This window comes from Colletotrichum karsti (genome assembly GCF_011947395.1).
Source record: "Colletotrichum karsti strain CkLH20 chromosome Unknown Scaffold13, whole genome shotgun sequence".
Lineage (NCBI taxonomy): Eukaryota > Fungi > Ascomycota > Sordariomycetes > Glomerellales > Glomerellaceae > Colletotrichum > Colletotrichum karsti.
In genome coordinates this window covers 578,678-599,855 of record NW_024065913.1, presented here as the reverse complement: position 1 = coordinate 599,855, position 21,178 = coordinate 578,678, and the positions used below count along the sequence as shown (strand labels likewise).

Below are 21,178 nucleotides of genomic sequence, written 5' to 3'. Positions count from 1 at the left end.
ATGAAGTTCTCCATGACTCTCGCGGCTTCGGCCCTCATTTCCACCGTTGTTGGTGACGGTAAGTATCCTTGGTGTTGAAACTCGATCCCCTCACGTTCAGATAAGCCCGCTAACATCGAAATAGCCGTCCCCTGGGAGAGACTCAACAAGAACGACTCAATGCTCCTCGTCGTCGACATGCAAGAGGGCCTCTTCAACCTAGCCCGCGACTTCGACCCGACCCTCTACCGCAACGCCATGCTTGCCCACTCCTCCTTGGCTAACATCTTCGACCTCCCCGTCGTCCTGACCACCTCCGCCGAGACCGGTATGCCACACCCTTCCCAGCAACCCTCTTCAGCGCCAAGTCACTAACAAAACCCTCCACACAGGTCCCAACGGCCCCCTGCCCCAAGAGATCCTCGACATGCACCCCACGGCGCCCCTGATCAAGCGCAACGGCGAGGTCGACGCCTGGGACAACGCCGACTTCCGCGACGCCGTCCGCGCCGCCAACAAGTCCCAGATCATCCTCGCCGGCATCACCACCGACGTCTGCACCACCTTCCTCGCCCTCTCCCTCCGCGCCGAGGGCTACTCCGTCTGGGCCAACGTCGAGGCCTCCGGCACCACCACCGAGCTCATCCGCGACATCTCCAACGACCGCATGGCCGCCGCCGGCGTCCAGGTCGTCTCCCTCTTCTCCATCTCCCTCGACCTCATGCGCGACTGGCGCAACGTCCCCGGCGCCAACGAGCTCTTCTCCTGGCTGGATCAGTACTACCCGGCCTACGGCTACATCGCCCGCGGACACCGCGCTGCCGTCGAGAACGGTACCGTCAGCGACGCGCAGAAGACTCTTCCCCTCCGCTGAAGACGGTCTCTCTAACGTGCCTGGTGAAGGTGAAAATCGGGAGGATGGTATGATCCCCGTAAAAACGAAACAACTGGTAGCATTCCTCCGGTAATATGCTGTAAATCGGGGGGGGGGGGGTGTGCTCTTCTATCTTCTTGTCTATCATTGACAAGCCTTACGGCTAGTTTAGAGTATTGGCCGTCTTTGGGCGGGGGGGTTTGTTTTGTGGTCACTGAGATCATACGTAATAGAGGATATTTATATCAACTAAAGTTTCTCCCTGCTTGATGCGAAGTCGGTATTTAATCATCCCTAACCTTGTTGCAGCCATAGTTCTTTGACCCCTCAACCTGGGAACAAGATGTATACTAAAGCCATGTAATGACGCCCGTAGAATCAGATGAGACTTTTCTACTTCAGTGTAGCTTGCGTACTCATAGGATGCTTACTATCACTACCTATAGTATCATGTGCTGAAGCTACCAAATGCCAGGGTTACCGAATGCGAATGGATTCAACCAACTTGAATGATCAAAGTAACTGCTTCGTCTGGAGGTGTTCAAGACACTCAGAGTTCTCGCTGAGCTTATGCTAACCTTCTTTGATTTATCCTGAATGTTCTCTATTACTGATGAACCTACCCATTAGATACACTCTGTAAGCCGCCCAGAACGACTGAAGCGCCCTTTATGCCCTTTCTCCCTATTGGCTTCAACCTCTTATGTGCTACATCATCAATCTCTTATGAAAATGGCAGATCGTTAGAGAGATCATTTGATGAGTTGCGCACTGTCATCGAGATCAAGTGTGATGTCTCGCTTGCCCGCGTCGATAGACTCGTCATTGACGGCTTCCTCGGCTTATACGGCATAGTCAAGCCATGAAGGGTCTCACGGAGTCGTTCGGACAAGCACCTGATTCCCAGGGTGCATTGGCTGTACCGAGTTAATGGCGAATAGGTACGTTAAAGTTGCAGATGGGGATGGTTATATACCTTCCAAAACTAACTGCAGCAAGCAAAGTGTCCGTAGACTTGAGACTCAGCATTTAGTGTCCGTTACTTGGAATTCAATGACTATCACATATCATTTAGTTAGATATCAGGCAGAGATCGATTGCCAGCTGAGGTCCCATGCTTAGGTTTAGTGGCAGCATCATCCATTTGATGATGCGTAATATACCTTACATCCTGGGTCAGTTTTCATCTCTACTGCAGCTTGGTACAAAACCGACAGGAAAGTGATGAATGGAACTTACAGCCGTGGCATGTTTTTGAAGCGCGTATAAAGACCTTTACCGGACAACCTGGAAGTGTGAAAACAACCACATATCTAAGAGCGTGGTTGTCGTAAGAAATGTCTACCCCGAATAGTGTCAATCCTCCCAAAAGGTCAATAACGAATCACGAACCAGTAGAGGGACTACTACAAAGACAGTGCATCGATGCATGTGGAGGAATACACCCTCACGGCCATGACAACCTGGATGGCCTCGTGGGGACTTCATGAATTGTATATGTCTGGATCATGTCTACTCCAAACGCCGGACGAAACATGTAGATGATATGTGCGAACAACAATAGTATAAGCTGCAGTTGACGCCGTGATACAGCCGGGCCAAGCTCCTCGATGCCAAGCGCCTGCGCGACGCTGCGTCAAAATACCCCATTTGGAAGCCTCTCCCGCAACCGAAACGCCGCATACGCCGTCTGTATCGAGATGCAAAACAGTGTGAAATGATAGCACATCCCCTCTAGCTCCTCAGCGCCTCGAGCCTGTTGCGCATCTGGTCCATCATAGCCTCGGCGTCCTCCTCTTCCTCCTCGGCCTCGACCGGCTTGGGTTCCTGCGTGACGGGCGCCGCCGGCAGCTTCTCCTTGGACATGCGGTCCTTGAGGATCTCGCCAAGCACCTTGTCAACCTCGCCCTCGGCCTCCTCGTCCTCCAGGGCGTCCATGTCATCGGGCAAGCTCTCACCGACCATCTCCTCGATGATGCCGGCCTTCATCAGCTCCACGCTCAGCTCCTGCATCGTGCCGGCCAGCTCGGGAAGGCGGATCAGACGGTTGACGTCCTTCATGACGCCGACGCTCGCGCGGATGCTGCCCTCGATCTTGCGAACGGCGAAGGCCTCGTTGACCTGCATCTGCACGCTGTTAAGCTGTGCCTTGGAGGTGATGAGCCGCGAGCTCGTTTTCCGGGCGCGGATGAGCTCGCGCGCGAAGTCGCGTGCCTCCTTCTGCGCCTGCCTCGCCCTGGTGGGGTCTCGTTGCGCTCGTTTATCGGCTTGGAGGATTAGGTTCTTGGTCTTGGCTTCGACTTGTCTGACTTGGTTGATGTCGCGGTCGAGTTTGCGAATGTTGGAGCGGATGAGGGCGTTACATTTTCGCAGCTGTCGTGGCGAGAAAAATTTCTAGTCAGTACCCGAAGAATCGGTCTCGGTGTCGGGGAAGGGCGGTCGGCCGTACCTGTTGCTGCGGATCGGGCTTGACGAACAGCGACTTGAGCGTCTCCATGGTGGGCTAGGCGGCGGACAATGGCCGGGTGGAAGGCGTCGATCTGTGGGGGATTCAGTGTCGAGGTGTATGTGCGAGCGCGGAGCTGATGGATGCGTGATGGGCTGCCGCCAGCCTCGTTTGTTGGCAGATTCAATAAGCGCTGCCTTGAATCAGGGTGCGATGTGTCGTCATTCCTGGATTCGCTGCCTCGACTGATACGGGCCGTAGTGGGGGATTGTCGTCACGTGGAGACCTTGCTATCCGTCGTGCACGTATGCGGATTATTATGTTATCCGTGCGTCGTAGAGTAACGCATACATATCACCAATCGAGGTTCGTCAACCTTTCGACCGCTCTGAACTGGCGGCTTGGCAGACAGAGATTGAGAGACAAGATTGAGTCTGAGTTTACAGAAGGCTGGTTCGTCCTGTCGCCTAGTCGCATCATCGGCGAAGGGTGTCCAGAAAAGAGTTGGCGTTATTTGACGTAGAATGGAACACAACCATCAGATGGTAGCCTGCGGACAAACGACAAATGAAAGATTCCGCGGAAAGCCGCCTCGCCCGGCCAGGCCGTATAACAGCAAATGAGGCACCCTAGGTAGGGAGACCCACGGTGATCTCACTGCCTCATTAATCTGATCGTGAAGATGAGATGGAATACGATGACAAGCACAACGCGTCTCGGACGGATGACGGAGTCCGACAGCATGAGACTAATGGTTGTAAACGAAAGAGAACGGACACATGTTTGGTGAGGGCTTCCTGACAAAAGCTTCGCAGGAAACAAAGCTGTGATTCTATGTCGCGCCTTACCGCAGGCAAAGACAAACGCGGTTGAGAAGCCCATGCCATGCCTATTTCGTGGGGTCGCAGGGGCGCTGGAAGCCTGCCTGGCAACTTCAGTTTCGCCAATGGTCAACTCAGTTGGAAAGGCAAACGTCAGCGTGGAGGGGAAGAGCAGGGAAGAAGATACATTCAGCTGAGTGGGACTTGCTCCGTTGAGAGAAGTACCTGGCAGCCACTGGAAAGCAGGCAAGAGGCTCAGCTGCTAGCATGCAAGCTCACAGGAACTGTGGACTGGAGGGGGACATCAGAGGGGAGTCCAGAAGAGGGGAAAAAGGGACGGGATTCCTTCGCGTACTATGTACAGTGCGTTCAGCCCTGCCAGGGTCCGGTCCGCAGCGGCCCAGCGCTTCTGCGGTGGTGCAGGTAAGTGTGTGGTGCGTGGTGTGTGGTGGGTTACCTACCAAATCTTTTGGATTCGAGCGCCTTCTACAATTGCCCGTGATCTCCCAGGCGGTAACTGCGATTGGAACCCACCCCGACCTCGACCTCACTACCCCCAGCCTTTTCAACTGCGCAGCCTCAGAAACCCCTTCTACCTTAGCTTTCCCCCTTCCCACACTCTCAACCTTCACACGCACCAACAACAAGTCTTTTCGTTGCTTGTCACAACAACCCCTCTCTTAATCTTTTCCTCCCAAGCTCTACTGCAACTACGCTTTTCGCGATCTGTCTAACTGCGACCTATTTGCGCTATCCCGCGTAAAAAAGGAACTACCCCTCATTCCCCCGTCATAGCTCCTTACACGAATCACATCAACCACCACCAAAATGTCTGACACCACGGCAACTCCTGAGGGTACGTGCAACTTCACCGTCGCGTTCGATATGCCAATCGCCGCGTCTCTTTAACTCCGACTACCTCTCCATACCCCATTCTTCCAGCCATGCCTTGTGTGCGCCGAAACTAACCTCTGAACAGTTCTCTGGGCCCAGCGCTCCAGCTCCTCGGACGCCTCCAAGAACTTTGTCTACCTGACCATCTCCGTCCCCGACGTCCTCGCCTCCAACCTTAAGCTCGACCTCAAGCCCACCGGCCTCTCCTTCAAGGGCCACTCCGAGACCCTCAAGCGGACGTACGCCCTTGACCTCGAGTTCTTCGCCGAGATCGACCCCGCCGAGAGCAAGATCAACCACACCGCCAAGAACATCGAGTTCAAGCTCCAAAAGAAGGAGCTCAAGGAGGAGTACTGGCCTCGCCTGCTGAAGGAGGCCAAGAAGGTCCACTTCCTCAAGACCGACTTTGACAAGTGGGTCGACGAGGATGAGCAGGAGGAGGCCGGCGAGGAGGACTTCTCTCAGTTCGGTGGCATGGGTACGTAGAAAGCTCGAACCCCCCGGCGAGCCCCTCTACCCCGCGCCAGCGGGGCTCCGTCGTCGCCTTCCATTTTCGGTCTATAAATTGCTGCTAACACGGGGTTTTCTGCAGGCGGCATGCCCGGTATGGGTGGTGCAGGTACGTGACAACTCTGCGAGCCCAAGGCGTGGTTCGCACCTGGATTTCTCAGGACGGCAAGCTAACAAAGGACGATAGGCGGCGACTTCGGCGGCATCGACTTCTCCAAGCTCGGAGGCGGTGCTCCCGGCATGGAGGAGATGGAAGACGAGGAGGAGGATGACGAAGACATGCCCCCTCTGGAGGGCGAGGAGGACGACAAGGCCGCGGCTCCGGCCGCCGGCAAGGCCGCTGAGAAATAAGCTGGTCACCTTTTCACCTCTACAGCTGTCAACCACTTTACGAGACCGGCTTTCCCTCGGATACAGGGCCAAAGCCGGCAGGCGTCCTCGGCTCGGTTGCCGCGACCGCAGGATTTACGCTCTAGATTCATGACCTGAATGTATTCTTTGATCAAGACGAAAAAAAGACAGACGACCCGTGATGCGTCGGTTTTTGGGGCTGGACACTGGCGAGAGAGAGGACAATCAGCAAAAGGCTATCATGGTTCTCTGGACTCTCTACCCTAGGAGTTTGCTTGGCTGCGAGACTCTTCGCGATCTTCTGTCGTCGGCACTCGGTTTTCGGGATGGATCTTGGGGATCGGTGCTACGCATGGGCAGATCGATCTCTAGAATTTCAGCAGCATTTCTCCACCCATCCTGTTGGCCAACGTCTATGTGTGCGTACACCTTTGTCTTGACGTGATTTCTCCCCGTTAGTCCCCATCCGCGCATTGCCGGCCTGCCACCACCTGCGTGAAGTGATCCAACAGTGTGTGTTAAGTGAAATTGTGTTCAAGTGATGAGTCGTGCCCACGGGTTCGCACGATCCGTCATGACAGTCCGAACGCAACGGTGGGGTGTGAGATGCGGAGGATTCAAGAGTCACTGCTGCGAGGGAAGTCAAAGTTGGGGGCTCGGCGCTTTGTATATTAAAGTCCTTCTGACTTCGGAGTGTTTGCTATAATACATGTCCTTGATCCCGGACGAAGCAAATGTGTGGTTCGGGCGCTGATCCGGCCGGAGCCGGGTGCACCCTTTTGTAGTTGTGGGTTCAGCCAAAAGGCTGGGAGGCAATCTGTGAGCTTGAAAACCAATGCGTGCCAAAATGAAGCCAGAATTCCGTGACCTTCGCTTCTGCTTTCTGTCCTGACCTTCACTTCCACTGTCCCGACTTTCGCTTCCGCTGTCCTCTGTCCTGGTCCTGACCTTCGCTTCCGCTGTCATTCCAGTATTCTGTTTATGAATTTCACAACACGCGCAAAAAGGGAATGATCATAACGCCCCCACGCGTCGGCGTATCCGCGGCCAAGTTTGCACTCAAGCTTTACATGATGTCCTCCTCCATAGCGGCGTCACCGTTAGTCGCAGCAGGAGCAGGGGCCGGAGCGTTCTCGTTGGCGTTGCCAGATTCAAAGTAGTCAGCCATCTCGGAGTCCAGTTCTTCCTGGGTCTTCTTGGCAGGGCGAGCAGAGCGGGCGCGGCGGGGCTTCTTGCCCTGGGCGTTACCGGCAGCAGGCCCCTTGTTAGCGTTAGCGTTGGCGTTACGCTTGTTGTTGGCAGCAGATTTGGGCTGAGCCTTGGGCTGACTGTTGAGATATTAGTATTGGCGGAGGAAGTGCTGTATATGTTAGACTCACGAAGTGCGCTCAGCAAGGGTCTTGGAGGGAGGGATGACGTTGGCGGCCTGGGAAGCACCGACGACGATTTCGATCTGCACCGTGTTAGACTTGACTACAGTCCAAGTGGATAGCGTCGCAAGATAAATACCTTGATGGGGCGGTTATCGACAAGGAGACCGTTCAGCTTCTGGAAGGCCTTGCTAGCGCCATCCGGCTCGCGGAAGGTGATGTTGGCGATACCGCGACTGACGGAGTTGGGACCGTAGGAGATGTCCACTCTCTTGATAGCTCCAACTGTAGTGAGAAAGTATTCCTGATGGGAAGTCCGATGTTAGTTACTCGCAAGCGCTGTAGTTCAATTGTGATCGTCGTCCGAAGCCGCGCCTCGCAAGTGCAAGAACCGAAAAATCCAAGTATCGCCGAGCACGGAAAAGGGTGGCAGCGAGCAAAGCAGTGAGCGTTAATACGCGTGTCAGCGTCCATCCCCACGAAAGGCCAGTAGAGGCCGTCGTCGTCTCGTGCTCAGTCGTCAAGTCGATGGGTATCACCCCAGTTTCCGACAGAAGCAGTCGCAGGCGAAACCCGAAGCAGCCGGCGTTGACAACCATAGCCATAAGGCATCTTTCAGCCTTGTTGATTGTCTCCAAGAAACCCCAGGACTCGCTGAAGATTCAGGGCGTCGTAGGTCGGCATATCGAAAGCAATGAAGCCGGATATCGAAGCCGTCCTAGCCTGTGCTGTGCTGATGCTCACTGCTGTGCTCGCTAGAAAGGGCTTCATCTCGTAATGCTATGCTGAATGGGCAGCAATCGCGCGCCGAGCTGTTGGAACGAACATGCCTCATCGACAGCCAACGTCCTTATTGTTTCAGTCTGCGCTACCGACTTTTTGAGGTGCTGACCAGGCTACCTAAAGTGCGGTGTCATTGCGCGACGAGGACGTGCTCGACTTCCATAGAATTTGCACCGTATCTCAGGATGGCAGTATCAAGGAAGGAGACTTGCGGCGTCTTGGCATGTTCCAGCTGGTGGGTGGCAATGGCCACGAGGAATTTCATCTCGCTACGACGTCGGCTGGGAAGGAAGACGGGCGAGAAAAGACATGTCGAACAAAGTCCGAGGGCTGAATAGCCTTATCGGCAACATACCTTGATCTGTTGCTCGGAGACATCCTTGGGCTTCGCGGGAGTTAGCGTTGGATGGGGTCTTGGAGGGCGGCGCGTTGACATACCAGGTTGCTCACGATGACCTTGCTGTCACCAGAGCCTTGTGCGGGCTTAGCGGCGTTGGGCTTGTTTGCGGCGGCACGCGCAGGCTTCGATGTCTTCTGAACACCGCCGACTGGGGCAGCCGCCGCAGGGCGACCACCTGTGGATCGTCGCTGGGAGCGGCGACGGGGACCGCCGGCAGAGCGGCGCTGGGTAGAGAGGATCTCGTCGAGAGACTGGTCAAGCTTGCCGGACATGGTGAATGTGATGTTTGGGGTTTCTCGCTCTTGATGGAGTGTTGAATGAACGGCTGCGAAGTTTATGCGCAGCAAGATGGGTTGATCCTGAGAAGTCTTCAGGCGGTAGCGATCGCGGTGCGATGCGGTCGGTGGTTGTGGAAAGTAGAGAATCTGAGTTTGACGCGTCGAAAGTCTGCGCTAGAGCTTTCTTGCGAAATGGTCGGTCCGAAGGGAAAAGTTGCGAAGAATACAGAAGCTGCCGGTCAAGGGGAATGCAGCGATGAAAAGAAAAGTATTATGCTGAAGTCGAAGTGGTTACGGGTGGTGGTGTTCTTGGGGGAATTTATGAGATTTGCCTTGAGAAAGGAGATAGATGTTGCGAGAGGAAGGAGAATCTGTCAGGGTCGGGGCGAAAAGGGAAAGGGGACAGGACAGGCCAGCGGGAAGGAGCAGGCTGCGGCGGCGCGCCTGACAAAAACAAGAGGAGCCTCAGGCGTGAGCGTGATTGGTTCACACTAATCTATATTGGGTCGGGTCCGCCTGAGCTGGTGCCTCCCGCCCCAGCCACAACGACCCTGTCAGCTCCAGTCCTAGTCCTGCCAATGGGATTGTTGCATTCTGGGAAGCAATGGTCCGCTTCACTTTAAGAGGCCGCATCCCGTCCTCTCCAGGTTGCGACCTGTCAGGCAACCAGCCTACTGGTGATGTTAGTGGCTCGGTAGCTTGTGAAGGTGCAGCAAAATCCGTGGCATCGTGGCACCATTTTGGCCTCAGCGCAAAGAGTAATAGAGGTGAAGCAATCCGACATTTTTCTGGATTTGGTAAGGTTTCTGTTCGATTCATCGTCATGCCAAATTTCAGCTGGATTTTGCTCCAAGAGTATGATACTTGACCAGTATGAAACTATTGTCAAAAGAATTACCAAAATATCTTGCATAATGTGATGGGATAAAGACGCAAAAAAATCATTAGCTTCCTCTGGTATTGCGTGTCATCCTTGTGCAGGTAGCCATGCTAATCTTCTCTGTATTGTTGCGGTTTGACCAAATGCCCGTAGGCGAAAAACAACGACCATTTCCTCGAACATATAATATAGGATGGGCAGCTCGGGAGCCTGCGCCCTTACGCCAGCATCTAAACCTTAGGCAAATACTTCGTTTGTCTGGAATACCTACCCACAATAGGATGACATCAAGGTCCGAAGACATGCGTACAGTCCTCTACGGTTATCTGGCCCTTGCGACTACTTCTTGCTACCTCTATGCCTATCCTTGCTGCTCTTAGCTCTAGTACTGCGCTTATTGTCCGTTAGTACTGCGTGAGTATTCAACTAGGAATAATAACCGTGGAGTTGTGTATACTGGTAACCTGTTGGGCAGAAAAGATTTATACGCTGAAAGAGGAACAAAAACTGAGCAGTAGCCACGGCCTGTTGTGATTAGATATGAAGACCTTGAACTTGAATAGCCATAAGAAGGTCTGGATGATGTGAACCGTTAAGCTGAAATAAGAAGGCTGAATTCGACTGCATTGTAGTCAATACCAAATTTCCTCTCACATGAAGACATACGTATTCCAAGGCGCGCTCGAATGTGTTCAATTCTCAACGGCAGCACCTGCAGTCGGTGCGGGTATGTCTATGGATCGCATTGCCGTGCGAACTGTAGTGATGTGTAGTGGTTCGTCTCCTCTGCCTCATGTGGTTGTAGTTTCTCAACTTCTCTTGATGCCCATCACATGCTTCAATCGCAGCACTGTCTCCGTCTTCTGCCTCAACGAGAATGTCGTGGTTTGTTGAGAAGCACTCCTGGACGACAATGATGCTCGTAGTCCCATTCCAAGGTATCGTACAACCACTCGTCTTCTTTCGTCCATTCCGACAGCATCAGCCCCCGATGCAACCATGTGGGTTTATGAGGAACCCTTCACGGCCTTGGCGGGCTTCTCTTGCACCTTCTCGTTTTCCTTCGTGTTGACTTCGACAAAGTGGTAGAGGATGATGAGGACCATGGCGGCAGAGCCAAGGAAGATCGCAAGGCGGTAAAGATCGTTGTCGGAAATCATTGTGGGCAACGGATCGACCGGGCGGTATCGATAGGGGTGGATGTCGGGAACGTAGCTTGAGAGAGCGTCTGTTACAGCATTCTTAGCCTTGTTCAACATTCAAGATGTATGAACTGAACCATCCGAGTCATTTGACTTACGCGTGCCGTTTTGGAGTCGCAACTGAGACCAATTGGTTCGAATTTCTCGACGTCGGACTGAGAGATGGTTGCGCGGCGCAAATGAGCTTCAATGGTGTTGAGCCGAACGGACAGGTAGACCACAGGAGCTTGTCGCGCTAAGGCCTGCCGCCGGAGTGACGCTGACTTGGGTCCTCCACTGCAGCACCCCAGCCCGGACCGCGGGTCTGAGGTACCTTAACGCTCCGCCCCCACCAACGCAAGCCCTTCACGTGACCCGCCCACTGTCACTCGAACTTCCAAGTTCTGACTTCATCCATCCCACCTCAGCTGGGCTTTTTCTGAGTGTCGACTTTTTGCGTCCCGTCGATCGAAGCGGACCCAGACCTCCTCAACATCTCCAGATCACCACCACCCATCGACCACTCCAATATTCGCCCAACACTGTCCTTACAGACGCCCTCGGGCTCCCCCACGTCACATTTTTAGATCTCGTCGATTACCCCGCCAAGATGCCTCCCAAGAAGACCGACAAGGGCGGCGGCAAGAAGCCGACCGCGGCCAAGGCTGTCGAGGACAAGACTTTCGGCATGAAGAATAAGAAGGGTGGTGCCGCCCAGAAGCAGATTGCCCAGATGAACGCTTCGGCGAAGAACGGAGGCAGCGCCGACCAGAAGCGCAAGGAGGCCGAGAAGGCGCAAAGGGAGAGAGAAAAGAAGGCCGCGGAAGACGCCAAGAGGGAGACTGCCCTTCTTATGGCCAAGCCCGCTCAGATTCAGAAGGTTCCTTTTGGCGTTGACCCCAAGACTGTGGTTTGCATTTTCTTCAAGAAGGGCGACTGCGAGAAGGGAAAGAAGTGCAAGTTTTCACACAACCTAGAAGACGAGAGAAAGACGGAGAAGAAGAGCTTGTACACGGATACCCGTAAGGATGAGGAAGAGAAGAAGAAGGCCGAGACCTCCGCAGACTGGGACGAAGAGAAGTTGCGCTCCGTCGTCCTTTCTAAGAAGGGCAACCAGCAGACCACCACAGACAAGGTTTGCAAGTTCTTCATCGAGGCCATCGAGGACGGCAAGTATGGTTGGTTCTGGGTCTGTCCGAACGGCGGAAACCAATGCAAATACAAGCACGCTTTGCCGCCAGGGTAAGTCTTTTGACGACAGTAACAAGGACACAGCTGACATCTGGCAGATTCGTCTTGAAGACCAAGGAACAGCGTGCCGCCGAGAAGGCACTCTTGGACAAGTCACCTCTCAAGACTCTGACCCTCGAAGACTTCCTCGAGTCCGAAAGACACAAGCTTACTGGCACCCTCACACCCGTTACTCCCGAGACGTTCGCCAAGTGGAAGAAGGACCGTTTGGACAAGAAGGCAGCCGAGGAACAGGCCAAGAAGGCCAAGGAAGCAACCGGTCGTGCGCTCTTCGAGAGCGGCAACTGGCGGTCAACGGAGGACGACGACGACGAGGACGACTCCGAGGACGACGGCGTATGGAACTTGGAGAAGCTGCGCGCCGAGACCAAGGCCATACGGGACAAGAAGGAGGAAGAACGCTTACTGGCGCTCAACGGTGGTACGTTGCCTCCGGATGCGGTCGCGGCCGCCGAAGCATCCGGCTCTTGATTTTGCTACCGACGAGACAACCTTTCTGTACACGCCAGAGGCTGCGAACATCACTACGAAACAGGCCGATTCCGAGCACCTGCAAGACCAGGTTCACCCGGTGGCCGTGGAGATGTAACGCCAGATGGCAGAACCGTCTACTTTTCAGGCCTAAGATCAATGAAGTATGACTACGTTCGCGACGTGCAAATCACGTTTTGGGGACCAAACCTCGTGAGGCTTCACTATCCATGGGCGAAATTGAGGATTTCTGGCTATTCGGATACGCCAGCGTAAGACTGTTTGTTGATTACTTTTCAATTATGACATACGCTATCATAGTCTTGGATCTCTTGCCCTCCGTATAGTCTCTTTCAGAACTTCTCGACGAATGGCCTGATGTCAACCTCCTGTGTAAACGCGGATCGGTGTTGCGTGTGCAGGAACCAGTAAGTTTCAGCGATCTGGAAGACTTGTCAGCGGTGAAATCTGGCTGGCTTTGACTCGGACATAGACCTACAGCGTCTGGGGAGATCTTGCCATCCTCCACGCCGTTGTTCACCTGAATCTCCTTGCCCCAAGGGGTGTCGATGCCACCGTCGATAATGGCGTGCGAGACATGCACGCCCTTTGGGCCAAACTCGCGAGCCAGGGACTGGCCCAAAGCACGCATGGCGAACTTGCCCGCGGCGAAGGTGCCAAAGTAAGCAGAACCCTTGATCGAAGCTGTCGCGCCGGTAATGATCAAGGAAGGCGGGTGAGGCGAGTCCGCCACCGAATCAAGAAGCAGGGGCAGCGTCTTCTGCGCGAAAGTAAAAAATCCCTTTCTGAAGTATAGTCAGCTACTTATGCTCTGTACAGTAAGCGAGGCTGGGGGGAACTCACGGCGCGGCATCGAGACTGGTGTCCAGATCCTTCTTCGTGAGCTCCAAGAACGGCTTGCGGGCGAAGCCGGCGTTGACGTTGTAGATGGCCGCGGCGAGCTTGCTGCCGGGAAACTCCTTCTTGATGGTCTCGAAGGCGGCGTTGATGGCGTTTTCGTCCGTAGCGTCGGCGGTGATGCCGATGGCCTTGCCGCCGGACTGCTTGATTTCGTCGACGATGTCGTTGTAGCTCTCTGGCTTGCGGGCCAGGAGCACGACGGGATACACCTTGGCGAAGCGGACTGCTGCCGAGCGGCCTGGGGTGTCGTGTGAGCTTTGTTACTGAGCAGAAGCGCGGGGTCAACATATACTCACCAGTTCCGGAACCGGCTCCGGCGACGATTGCGTAGAAGGACTTGGACGCCATTTTATCAACTTGCTTCAGTGTCTACTGTCTAGTTTGGCTTGACGAATTATTATATGAATGAACTTGTTTGGTATACTCTTTCAAATGCTGAATGAGGGGTGAAGCCTTTATGTCTACATGAGCCGGTGTATTGGTAAGATGCCGCAAAGAGGTTAGGCCATCGCTCGGATGCATGACGGCATTTGCGGAGGGCCGAACGGCAGACCCGATTAATAATACCGCCCTCCGGCTGCTCCAATTATTATTTCTCCTCCGGGGTTGCGACTGCACAGCTTGTTAAGGTGATCCCAGTAATTTGGTGCTGATACTAACAGTGGCCCGCTGCCAAGTTCGCGATTGAAACCCGGTCACATCGGTACGGTCTCCGATCCTGGCCGACCGAAGGTGAAAGAAACGATTGAATCACAGTTGACTTGTGTCCTCTATTGATTTATAAGACACTGCCATGCATATCATTCAAAGATTGACATCATTTGAGGCTATTCATGTTCTTGATAAAAATGACCATTGAAATCGGTTGATCTTTCGGTGCCATCTATGGTTCGCAAGGATCCAAATAGCAACATTAGAACTTCAATTCATAGATGTAAAGTTATTCAAGCTCGGCTGGCCTACTGTATCAACTAAGGTTGTATTCTAGGAATCATTTACATCGTGACTTAAAACCACACCTCAGTAACAATGGCAAGAAGACTGTGAAGTGGTTCAGCTCGTCCCGCCAGGAAGCTCCTAAGCAAGCTGGCCCAATCGGGCAACCCCGCTGTTTCCCGATTAGCGCCCGTCGCATCGCGCTTCAAGCCCCCATCAACGCGTCGTTCGCTCTCACTTCATCAAACCATTGACTTCACCTCTACTGTATCATCGACATTTTGCCCAACACCTTGCTTTTCAGTGACCCTTTCAATTAAATCAGGCTCTATCGCCAATCCCGTCTGTGATCGCCGCCGAGTCACGGCAACGCCTGTCGCCACCCGTTCTTCATTCCTTCATGAACCCGACCCACGAGTTCATCTGAGCCAATATCTTTACCTCATAAGCTCATCACCTCACCACCTTAACTCAACCACGGCTGTCGCGATGCCGCCGCCACTATCTTCGGAGCCAAAGCCGAAGCCGAAGTTCGGCCCCTCACGCAGCCACATACCTCTGCCGAGACAAGGCACTTTGGACAAGTTCTTCAATCGATCGAGCGGCAACCTCCCGACGGCAGCAGCATCATCCTCATCAACCACCGCGAACAAAACGCCAACGAAGCAGACCGCGCCGCCCAGGTCTACGTTCGCCGTGGTCATTAAGTTAAGCCCCAGCAAACATGCAACAACGCCGCCGAGGACCGTAGAGGACGACGCCGACGACCTCGTCATCTCCGATCTCTCGCCTCAGTTCAGGAGACTCGCGGCGCAGGCGGCGTCGGGCGTGAGCCTGGCCAAGCCGGTCTTGCCAGACATCGACATTGACGAGCCCGAGGAAGAGGCGGAGGGCGAGGCGGAAGCGACTTCGTCCGGCGCGACACCCCAGCCGCAGCCGAAACGGCGGGGTCGTCCAAAGGGATCCAACAAGACTCCGCGGCCAGCAACCGAAGGGCCGAGAAAGCTGCGGCCGGACCGGCCCAAGGCCGGGAGCATGTACGCGGGTAAGCAAAAGCGGCGAGGACGACCGCCGAGAGCAGAGTCGCCCAAGCCGAGAGCCATCTACGAGGGTCTCAACCCGCACTTCAACGTCTTCATCTGCGAATGGCAAGGGTGCGAGGCTGAGCTTCACAACTTTTCCACACTGAAAAAACACGTCATGATTGTCCATGCGAGAAACTCGCCATTCCAGTGTCGATGGGCAAAGTGCGCCGAACGGCAACCGCCTGGTGACTTCCCCACATCGGCGGACCTCACATCACATATCGAAGATCTACATATGCTTCCCATTGCCTGGCAGGTCGGGGACGGGCCGCAGGTGTCATTCAAGCGATATGCCCCCGACGATGGGACCGAGCTCCCTGCCTACCTGTTTGACAAGGCGGGCAACCAGATCACGCCGTCGATCCGGGACCAAAGGGAGGAGGACTTCATCTCGTGGCGCAACAACAGGCGGAGACTCAAGGACCTTTTGCTCCTGCGGGACCAAAACCTGCCAAGTGAGGAGGAGGACAACGGAATGGAGGATGTAGTTGTCGAAGGCGAATGATGCTGGTTGTTGCTTGAACACTGTTGCAGACTTCGCGAACGACAGCGGGTTCCAGAAGGCAACGAACAGGGGCGACAGCAGGCAGGAAACAGTAGAGCCAAGAGAATTGCAAGGCGAATCGAGAATGCTGGGAGAAACCAAGCTTCCTGGCATCGTTTCGGATGAGGATTGGCCGACTGCGCCTCCCCAGGGGATGATGGAAACGGGGGTGTTCGCTGTAGATATTCCCCTTAGAAATGATACAGACGGGGACCGTTCGGATACTTGGAGAGGCCGCTTGGCGGTGGTGGTGGTAGTATTCCACTTTCCCCAGACGCAGCAGTGGGCGGTTCGCGGGGGCATCGTGCGTGCTGACGGGATGCGGATGCGCCGGAGAGTGTCGTGACCAATCTCGTAGCATGGTTCAATTTCCTCGAAGGGATGACTTGGCATTGCGGCTCTTGCCAGAAAGTTGACGGTTCAGATTGATTGATGCGGCCGGGACTCTCAGGGCGTGTTGATGGGTTCGGGATGCATTCCACCCTTTACATCATCGGCGGGGATGTGCGGTGTTTTGTGGGGGGGATTTGCTGGGTGTTGCATGAGGAGGCGAGTGGAGTGACACCTCAGCATCCAGGGAGGGCCGCTGTTGGAGAAGAAACAAGTCCCAGCCCTTTCTTTCGTCCAGGACCGGATATCAATGAACATGGAGTTTCGAAAGTTTCCGTCGCATAGTTGTCATTCAGGCAACCGATGAGGGACGTATCGTGAGAAACCAACACCTGCAGTGGAAGGAGCTGAGGCGTGAAGATCCGGTTCTAGAATTGCTCCCGGTGCGGCACGGCAGCGGCGGATGGAACCACTAAGGAGCTGCGAAGTCGCAAGCAGACGACGCCAAGTTCGGAAGGTGGCGATGGCTTAAGGCGGGTTCGCGGCGTGAGGCTTGCTCGACGAATCTCCTCTGTTCTGCTTCCTGATGAAGAATCCGCTTCAACAAGATGGCTCACCAGTGCCAGTCGAAACTCGCCCCTACCATCGTTGATGGTGGATGGTATCCGGAAAACGGGACCAATGGAGGACGCCGCTGATGCTACGGGTTCCTCTGGTTGATGGTACGCTACCAAGACAGGAAGTACCCGTAGCGCGGGATTGCACGGGAGCAGGGTAGGCGAGAGGTAGACCAACGGGTGTCTTGCAGGTATCGCGAGTGTCTTATTAGGCACATGGACAAGCTCAATCCAAAGTCGATAGGAAAAGTTTGTCCCGAGCTCGCGGCGTGGAATGGCCTGCAGGGTCAAAGGCAATGAGGATTGCTCATCATCCGTGCTCTAGTTGCCAATGCGTCCGATCAGTTCCTGTTCTCGGTCGTTTTTGCACGAGCCAAACAACAACAACATCGGCAGTAACGACACCAAGAACCCGGGGTCTCAGGGCGGTTGCGAGAGGATTCTTCTTCGGGTGTTGCTCTGGTTTCGGTTACTCTGGTGAGCTTGCGTATTGTCGGCTTGGCTTCACGAGCATGGGCTGGCGCTCAGTACCAAAGCCCTCCCTCCCGAGCCGGTGTCCGTTTTTGCCGTTGTTTCTCTCGTCGCCCCCGGTTTCTCGCTTCCTGAGTCGTGGTTGTCTCTTCATGACACGATGTGTCGGTGGGCATTACTAAGGCGAAGAAAAGTTGATGAGGCATAAGAAGGGCCGACGGGTTGTGATGCAACGGCAGAGATTGGGCGAAAGAAAGGTCGAGACCACGGAAACTATCTCAAGAGATAAAGTTGAGAGTAAAGAGGAGGGGATCAGACCAGCGAGCGAGCGTATTCTGCAAGGAGGGTGTTGGTGAGATAGTACCACCGAGCTACCGGACGGGTACCTACAGCCACAAAGTCGATGGATGGGACGGGATTCTGATGGCCACGCCACATAGCATCGACAATTCCTGGGTATTTGGGTCCGGTCTTCAGTGCACGCGTGCGAGCGAGGAGAAGGAGGAGGAGGTGGCGGCGGCATTGGTTGCTGGTTATGGTTGGCTTCGTGGGTAAAAGACGGCAAAAAGAGCCACCAATGGAAGAGGCAGAGCCAATCCTCACCGTCAGCCAGCCCATGAGCGGCGAGCCGTGGCCCCAGAGCGAGATGGAAAGCACCAGGGGGAAGAGAAATCGGTCCAGGCAATGGAATCTCAAGCCGGGGTCCCGCCTCCACTTCACCTTCACCGGACACCCCTGTCAAGAAATAATCCGTCCCATTCGGGTGCAGGACAGCGTGTGTGCCAGACCCGACGCAGTAAAACTCCCTTGCAAGTTGCCGCCCTGCCGCCCACCTCACCTCACCACAGGCACAGGCACAGGCGTGTGTTTCCTGCTGGCTGCGGTCCATCGTCGGTCGGCCGTTCTGCGCTTGCACTGGGCTGCCCCCTGTGCCCTGCGCTGCACTGCCCAGGAGCCCAGCGAGGTGGACAGGCAAGGCCTAGGTACTTCGTAGTGGAGGTGATTGCCAGTTGCCCACTGCCTGCGCCGCTGGTGGTGGTCTCGCTCCTTCTATCGCCCACCACCTGGCACCCACAGCAGCGAGGGTGCGTGTGTGAGGTGAGAGCCACTGGGACTAGACTGCTGCTGCTGGACTGAGGGGACTGAGGACTGAGAGGACTGAGGACTGAGAAGGTGTGAAGCCGTCCGGAAAGGCGCTATGCCCACATTACTAACTCGCTCCAACTCTCCCGTCACCTTACCTTACCATCCCGTCCATACCGTCTATCTACCTCTGCATTTCCTCCAGCCTTGGTACTTCGCCATTACCAACGCTGCCGTTCTTCCTACTCACGCCTCGCCGACAGTCCCACGTTCCTCCCACCCGTACACCTCATCTCCGACCCTGCTGCTGGCTGTCTCTCCTCTCCCCTCACCTCTCTTCTCCGCCTCCGCCGCCTCTCCGACATAATCGGTCCCTCGCGTCCCTCTCTCGTAGCTGCCCCTTCAGCCATGGCATCGGTCGCTTGATAGCGCACCCCCGAGATTCCGATATGCCTGCCAGTCGCACCCATCAGAACGGCGCCGCCCAGTTCAACCAGAAGCTGAAGAACCTCTTTCGCATCAACCTAAACAGCGGCGCCGATCGGGACAGGGAGAAGTCGTCCACCGCCCACGTCCATTCCTCTCAGGATGCCCCCACGCGCCCCGAAGTACGGAGCAAGTTCGGAAGCAGCTTCTTCAAAGGCACCGTCGGTCGATTGAGGACGAACACCACCGCGAGCGAAGGAAATCCCCTCGACGAGGCTCTTAGCCCGACCGCACACGCGAATCCCTACTTCGCACACCAGGGCCAGCCGGGCCTCCGTCACCACAATAACGAATCTGTACCACCCAGTCCCCCCGATACCCCCAACTTCAAGATTCAAGGCCCTGACGGTGGCCCCGAACAGACTACGAGTGCCGGGAGGGAAGAATTGGCACGGAAACTTAGGAGAGTCGCGAGTGCTCCCAACGCCCAGGGTCTTTTTTCCAAGGGCAAGGGTAGTGCCGAACGGCCGGCCACCGCAGAGCTCGCGAAGGATCCTCTCGTCATAAATAAAGACTCGGGCACCCTCGAGATGGTCGACGCCGCCAGCCTCAACGGCTCCGCCTCTGCCGCAAACCTGGGTATACCCGACGCAGATACTCTTGGTAACCTGCCACCACCCAATCGCAATAGCCTCGCCTTCAGGAGGACGTATAGCTCCAACTCCATCAAGGTTCGCGATGTTGAGGTCGGCCCTCAAAGTTTTGACAAGATCAAGTTGATTGGAAAGGGAGATGTCGGCAAGGTCTACTTGGTCCGCGAGAAGAAGAGCAGCCGGCTCTACGCGATGAAAGGTATCATCCCTCGGAATGCGTTCTTGTCCCCGACGTGACGCTGACTCGTTACAGTGCTGAGCAAGAAGGAGATGATCAAGCGAAACAAGATCAAGCGCGCTCTCGCCGAGCAAGAAATTCTGGCCACGAGTAACCACCCGTTCATCGTAACGCTTTACCACTCCTTCCAATCGGAGGACTACTTGTACCTGTGCATGGAATACTGCAGTGGTGGAGAGTTCTTCCGAGCACTTCAGACCCGCCCTGGCAAGTGCATTCCTGAGGACGATGCTCGATTCTACGCCGCCGAGGTTACGGCGGCTTTGGAATATCTGCACTTGATGGGCTTCATCTACCGCGATTTGAAGCCGGAGAGTAAGTCTGCATGGGTACGATTGGTAATCAGTAGGTTGCTGACACTATCGCAGACATTTTGCTCCACCAGTCGGGCCACATCATGCTTTCGGACTTTGATCTGTCTAAGCAGTCCGACCTCGGTGGTAAACCCACCATGGTTGTCGGCAAGAATGGTGCCAGCACTACGTCAATGCACGTCGACACTCGATCGTGTATCGCCAACTTCCGCACAAACTCGTTTGTCGGAACCGAAGAGTACATCGCCCCGGAGGTCATTAAGGGTAGCGGCCACACTAGTGCGGTGGACTGGTGGACGCTTGGTATCCTGATTTACGAGATGCTTTACGGCACCACCCCGTTCAAGGGCAAGAACCGCAACGCCACCTTCGCGAATATCCTGAGAGAGGACATTCCCTTCCCCGACCACGCCGGGGCTCCGCAATTGACCAAGTAAGGACATCAAATCTATGCTCGGGGCAAAGAAGCTAACAATTCCATAGCCTTTGCAAATCCCTGATTCGCAAACTACTCATCAAGGACGAGAACCGTAGGTTAGGTGCCAAAGCCGGCGCTTCGGACATCAAGGCGCATCCGTTCTTCAGAACAACCCAATGGGCGTTGATTCGTCACATGAAGCCGCCAATTGTACCCGTCGCGGGTCGTGGTGTCGACACTGTCAACTTCCGCAACGTCAAGGAAAGCGAGAGCGTGGATTTGAGCGGGTCGCGGCCGATGAACGTGAAAGGAGTGCCCCTGGACAGCGGTCTGGCAACTCCTGGTGGTGAAGTTGCCGACCCTTTCGAAGAATTCAACAGCGTCACTCTCCACCATGAGGGTGACGAGCACAGGTGAACAGCTGAGATCTACGTGATCGACAAACCGACCCCTGGTTTGCGCACGTTCACCGAGCCAGGTTTAAGCCGCAACACGAGCCATGTGAGCCGGTGCTGATTGGAGGACGAATTGACTACTATCGCGAGAGAGCAGGCGTCGGGCTACTTGGGCCCGCGCGGACTATCACTTACGACGACGATATTGGAGAGAGGATGAAACACGCCTGATGGTTTTTTGACAGAGGAACGAAGGGT

At 55.1% G+C, this 21,178-nt stretch overlaps 9 protein-coding genes across 9 annotated transcripts; 5 read left to right on the top strand and 4 right to left on the bottom strand.

Moving 5' to 3' along the window:
- On the top strand, positions 1-853 carry CkaCkLH20_04845 (isochorismatase family protein; the record flags this gene model as incomplete). The annotated part of the gene is made up of 3 exons (XM_038887564.1): positions 1-58; positions 125-307; positions 372-853. The coding sequence occupies 3 exons, from the start codon at positions 1-3 to the stop codon at positions 851-853; spliced, it is 723 nt and encodes a 240-aa protein (XP_038747171.1).
- A 1,734-nt stretch (positions 854-2,587) lies between these two features.
- CkaCkLH20_04844 (Snf7 family protein) lies at positions 2,588-3,350 on the bottom strand (the record flags this gene model as incomplete). The annotated part of the gene is made up of 2 exons (XM_038887563.1): positions 2,588-3,226; positions 3,303-3,350. 2 exons carry the CDS (start codon positions 3,348-3,350, stop codon positions 2,588-2,590), a joined length of 687 nt encoding a protein of 228 aa, XP_038747170.1.
- Positions 3,351-4,948: 1,598 nt separating this feature from the next.
- Positions 4,949-5,875, top strand: CkaCkLH20_04843 (uncharacterized protein; the record flags this gene model as incomplete). Its single annotated transcript, XM_038887562.1, has 4 exons — positions 4,949-4,976; positions 5,100-5,492; positions 5,607-5,633; positions 5,712-5,875. 4 exons carry the CDS (start codon positions 4,949-4,951, stop codon positions 5,873-5,875), a joined length of 612 nt encoding a protein of 203 aa, XP_038747169.1.
- A 1,066-nt stretch (positions 5,876-6,941) lies between these two features.
- On the bottom strand, positions 6,942-8,700 carry CkaCkLH20_04842 (uncharacterized protein; the record flags this gene model as incomplete). The annotated part of the gene is made up of 5 exons (XM_038887561.1): positions 6,942-7,203; positions 7,255-7,328; positions 7,385-7,549; positions 8,384-8,413; positions 8,467-8,700. 5 exons carry the CDS (start codon positions 8,698-8,700, stop codon positions 6,942-6,944), a joined length of 765 nt encoding a protein of 254 aa, XP_038747168.1.
- A 1,893-nt stretch (positions 8,701-10,593) lies between these two features.
- On the bottom strand, positions 10,594-10,967 carry CkaCkLH20_04841 (oligosaccaryltransferase; the record flags this gene model as incomplete). The annotated part of the gene is made up of 2 exons (XM_038887560.1): positions 10,594-10,833; positions 10,887-10,967. 2 exons carry the CDS (start codon positions 10,965-10,967, stop codon positions 10,594-10,596), a joined length of 321 nt encoding a protein of 106 aa, XP_038747167.1.
- Positions 10,968-11,377: 410 nt separating this feature from the next.
- CkaCkLH20_04840 (uncharacterized protein) lies at positions 11,378-12,489 on the top strand (the record flags this gene model as incomplete). Its single annotated transcript, XM_038887559.1, has 2 exons — positions 11,378-12,009; positions 12,057-12,489. The coding sequence occupies 2 exons, from the start codon at positions 11,378-11,380 to the stop codon at positions 12,487-12,489; spliced, it is 1,065 nt and encodes a 354-aa protein (XP_038747166.1).
- A 353-nt stretch (positions 12,490-12,842) lies between these two features.
- Positions 12,843-13,758, bottom strand: CkaCkLH20_04839 (uncharacterized protein; the record flags this gene model as incomplete). The annotated part of the gene is made up of 4 exons (XM_038887558.1): positions 12,843-12,932; positions 12,989-13,295; positions 13,354-13,648; positions 13,707-13,758. 4 exons carry the CDS (start codon positions 13,756-13,758, stop codon positions 12,843-12,845), a joined length of 744 nt encoding a protein of 247 aa, XP_038747165.1.
- Positions 13,759-14,835: 1,077 nt separating this feature from the next.
- CkaCkLH20_04838 (C2H2 finger domain-containing protein) lies at positions 14,836-15,936 on the top strand (the record flags this gene model as incomplete). The annotated part of the gene is made up of 1 exon (XM_038887557.1): positions 14,836-15,936. One exon carries the CDS (start codon positions 14,836-14,838, stop codon positions 15,934-15,936), a length of 1,101 nt encoding a protein of 366 aa, XP_038747164.1.
- Positions 15,937-18,925: 2,989 nt separating this feature from the next.
- Positions 18,926-20,942, top strand: CkaCkLH20_04837 (serine threonine-protein kinase nrc-2; the record flags this gene model as incomplete). The annotated part of the gene is made up of 4 exons (XM_038887556.1): positions 18,926-19,754; positions 19,809-20,108; positions 20,162-20,540; positions 20,591-20,942. The coding sequence occupies 4 exons, from the start codon at positions 18,926-18,928 to the stop codon at positions 20,940-20,942; spliced, it is 1,860 nt and encodes a 619-aa protein (XP_038747163.1).
- Positions 20,943-21,178: the final 236 nt, after the last annotated feature.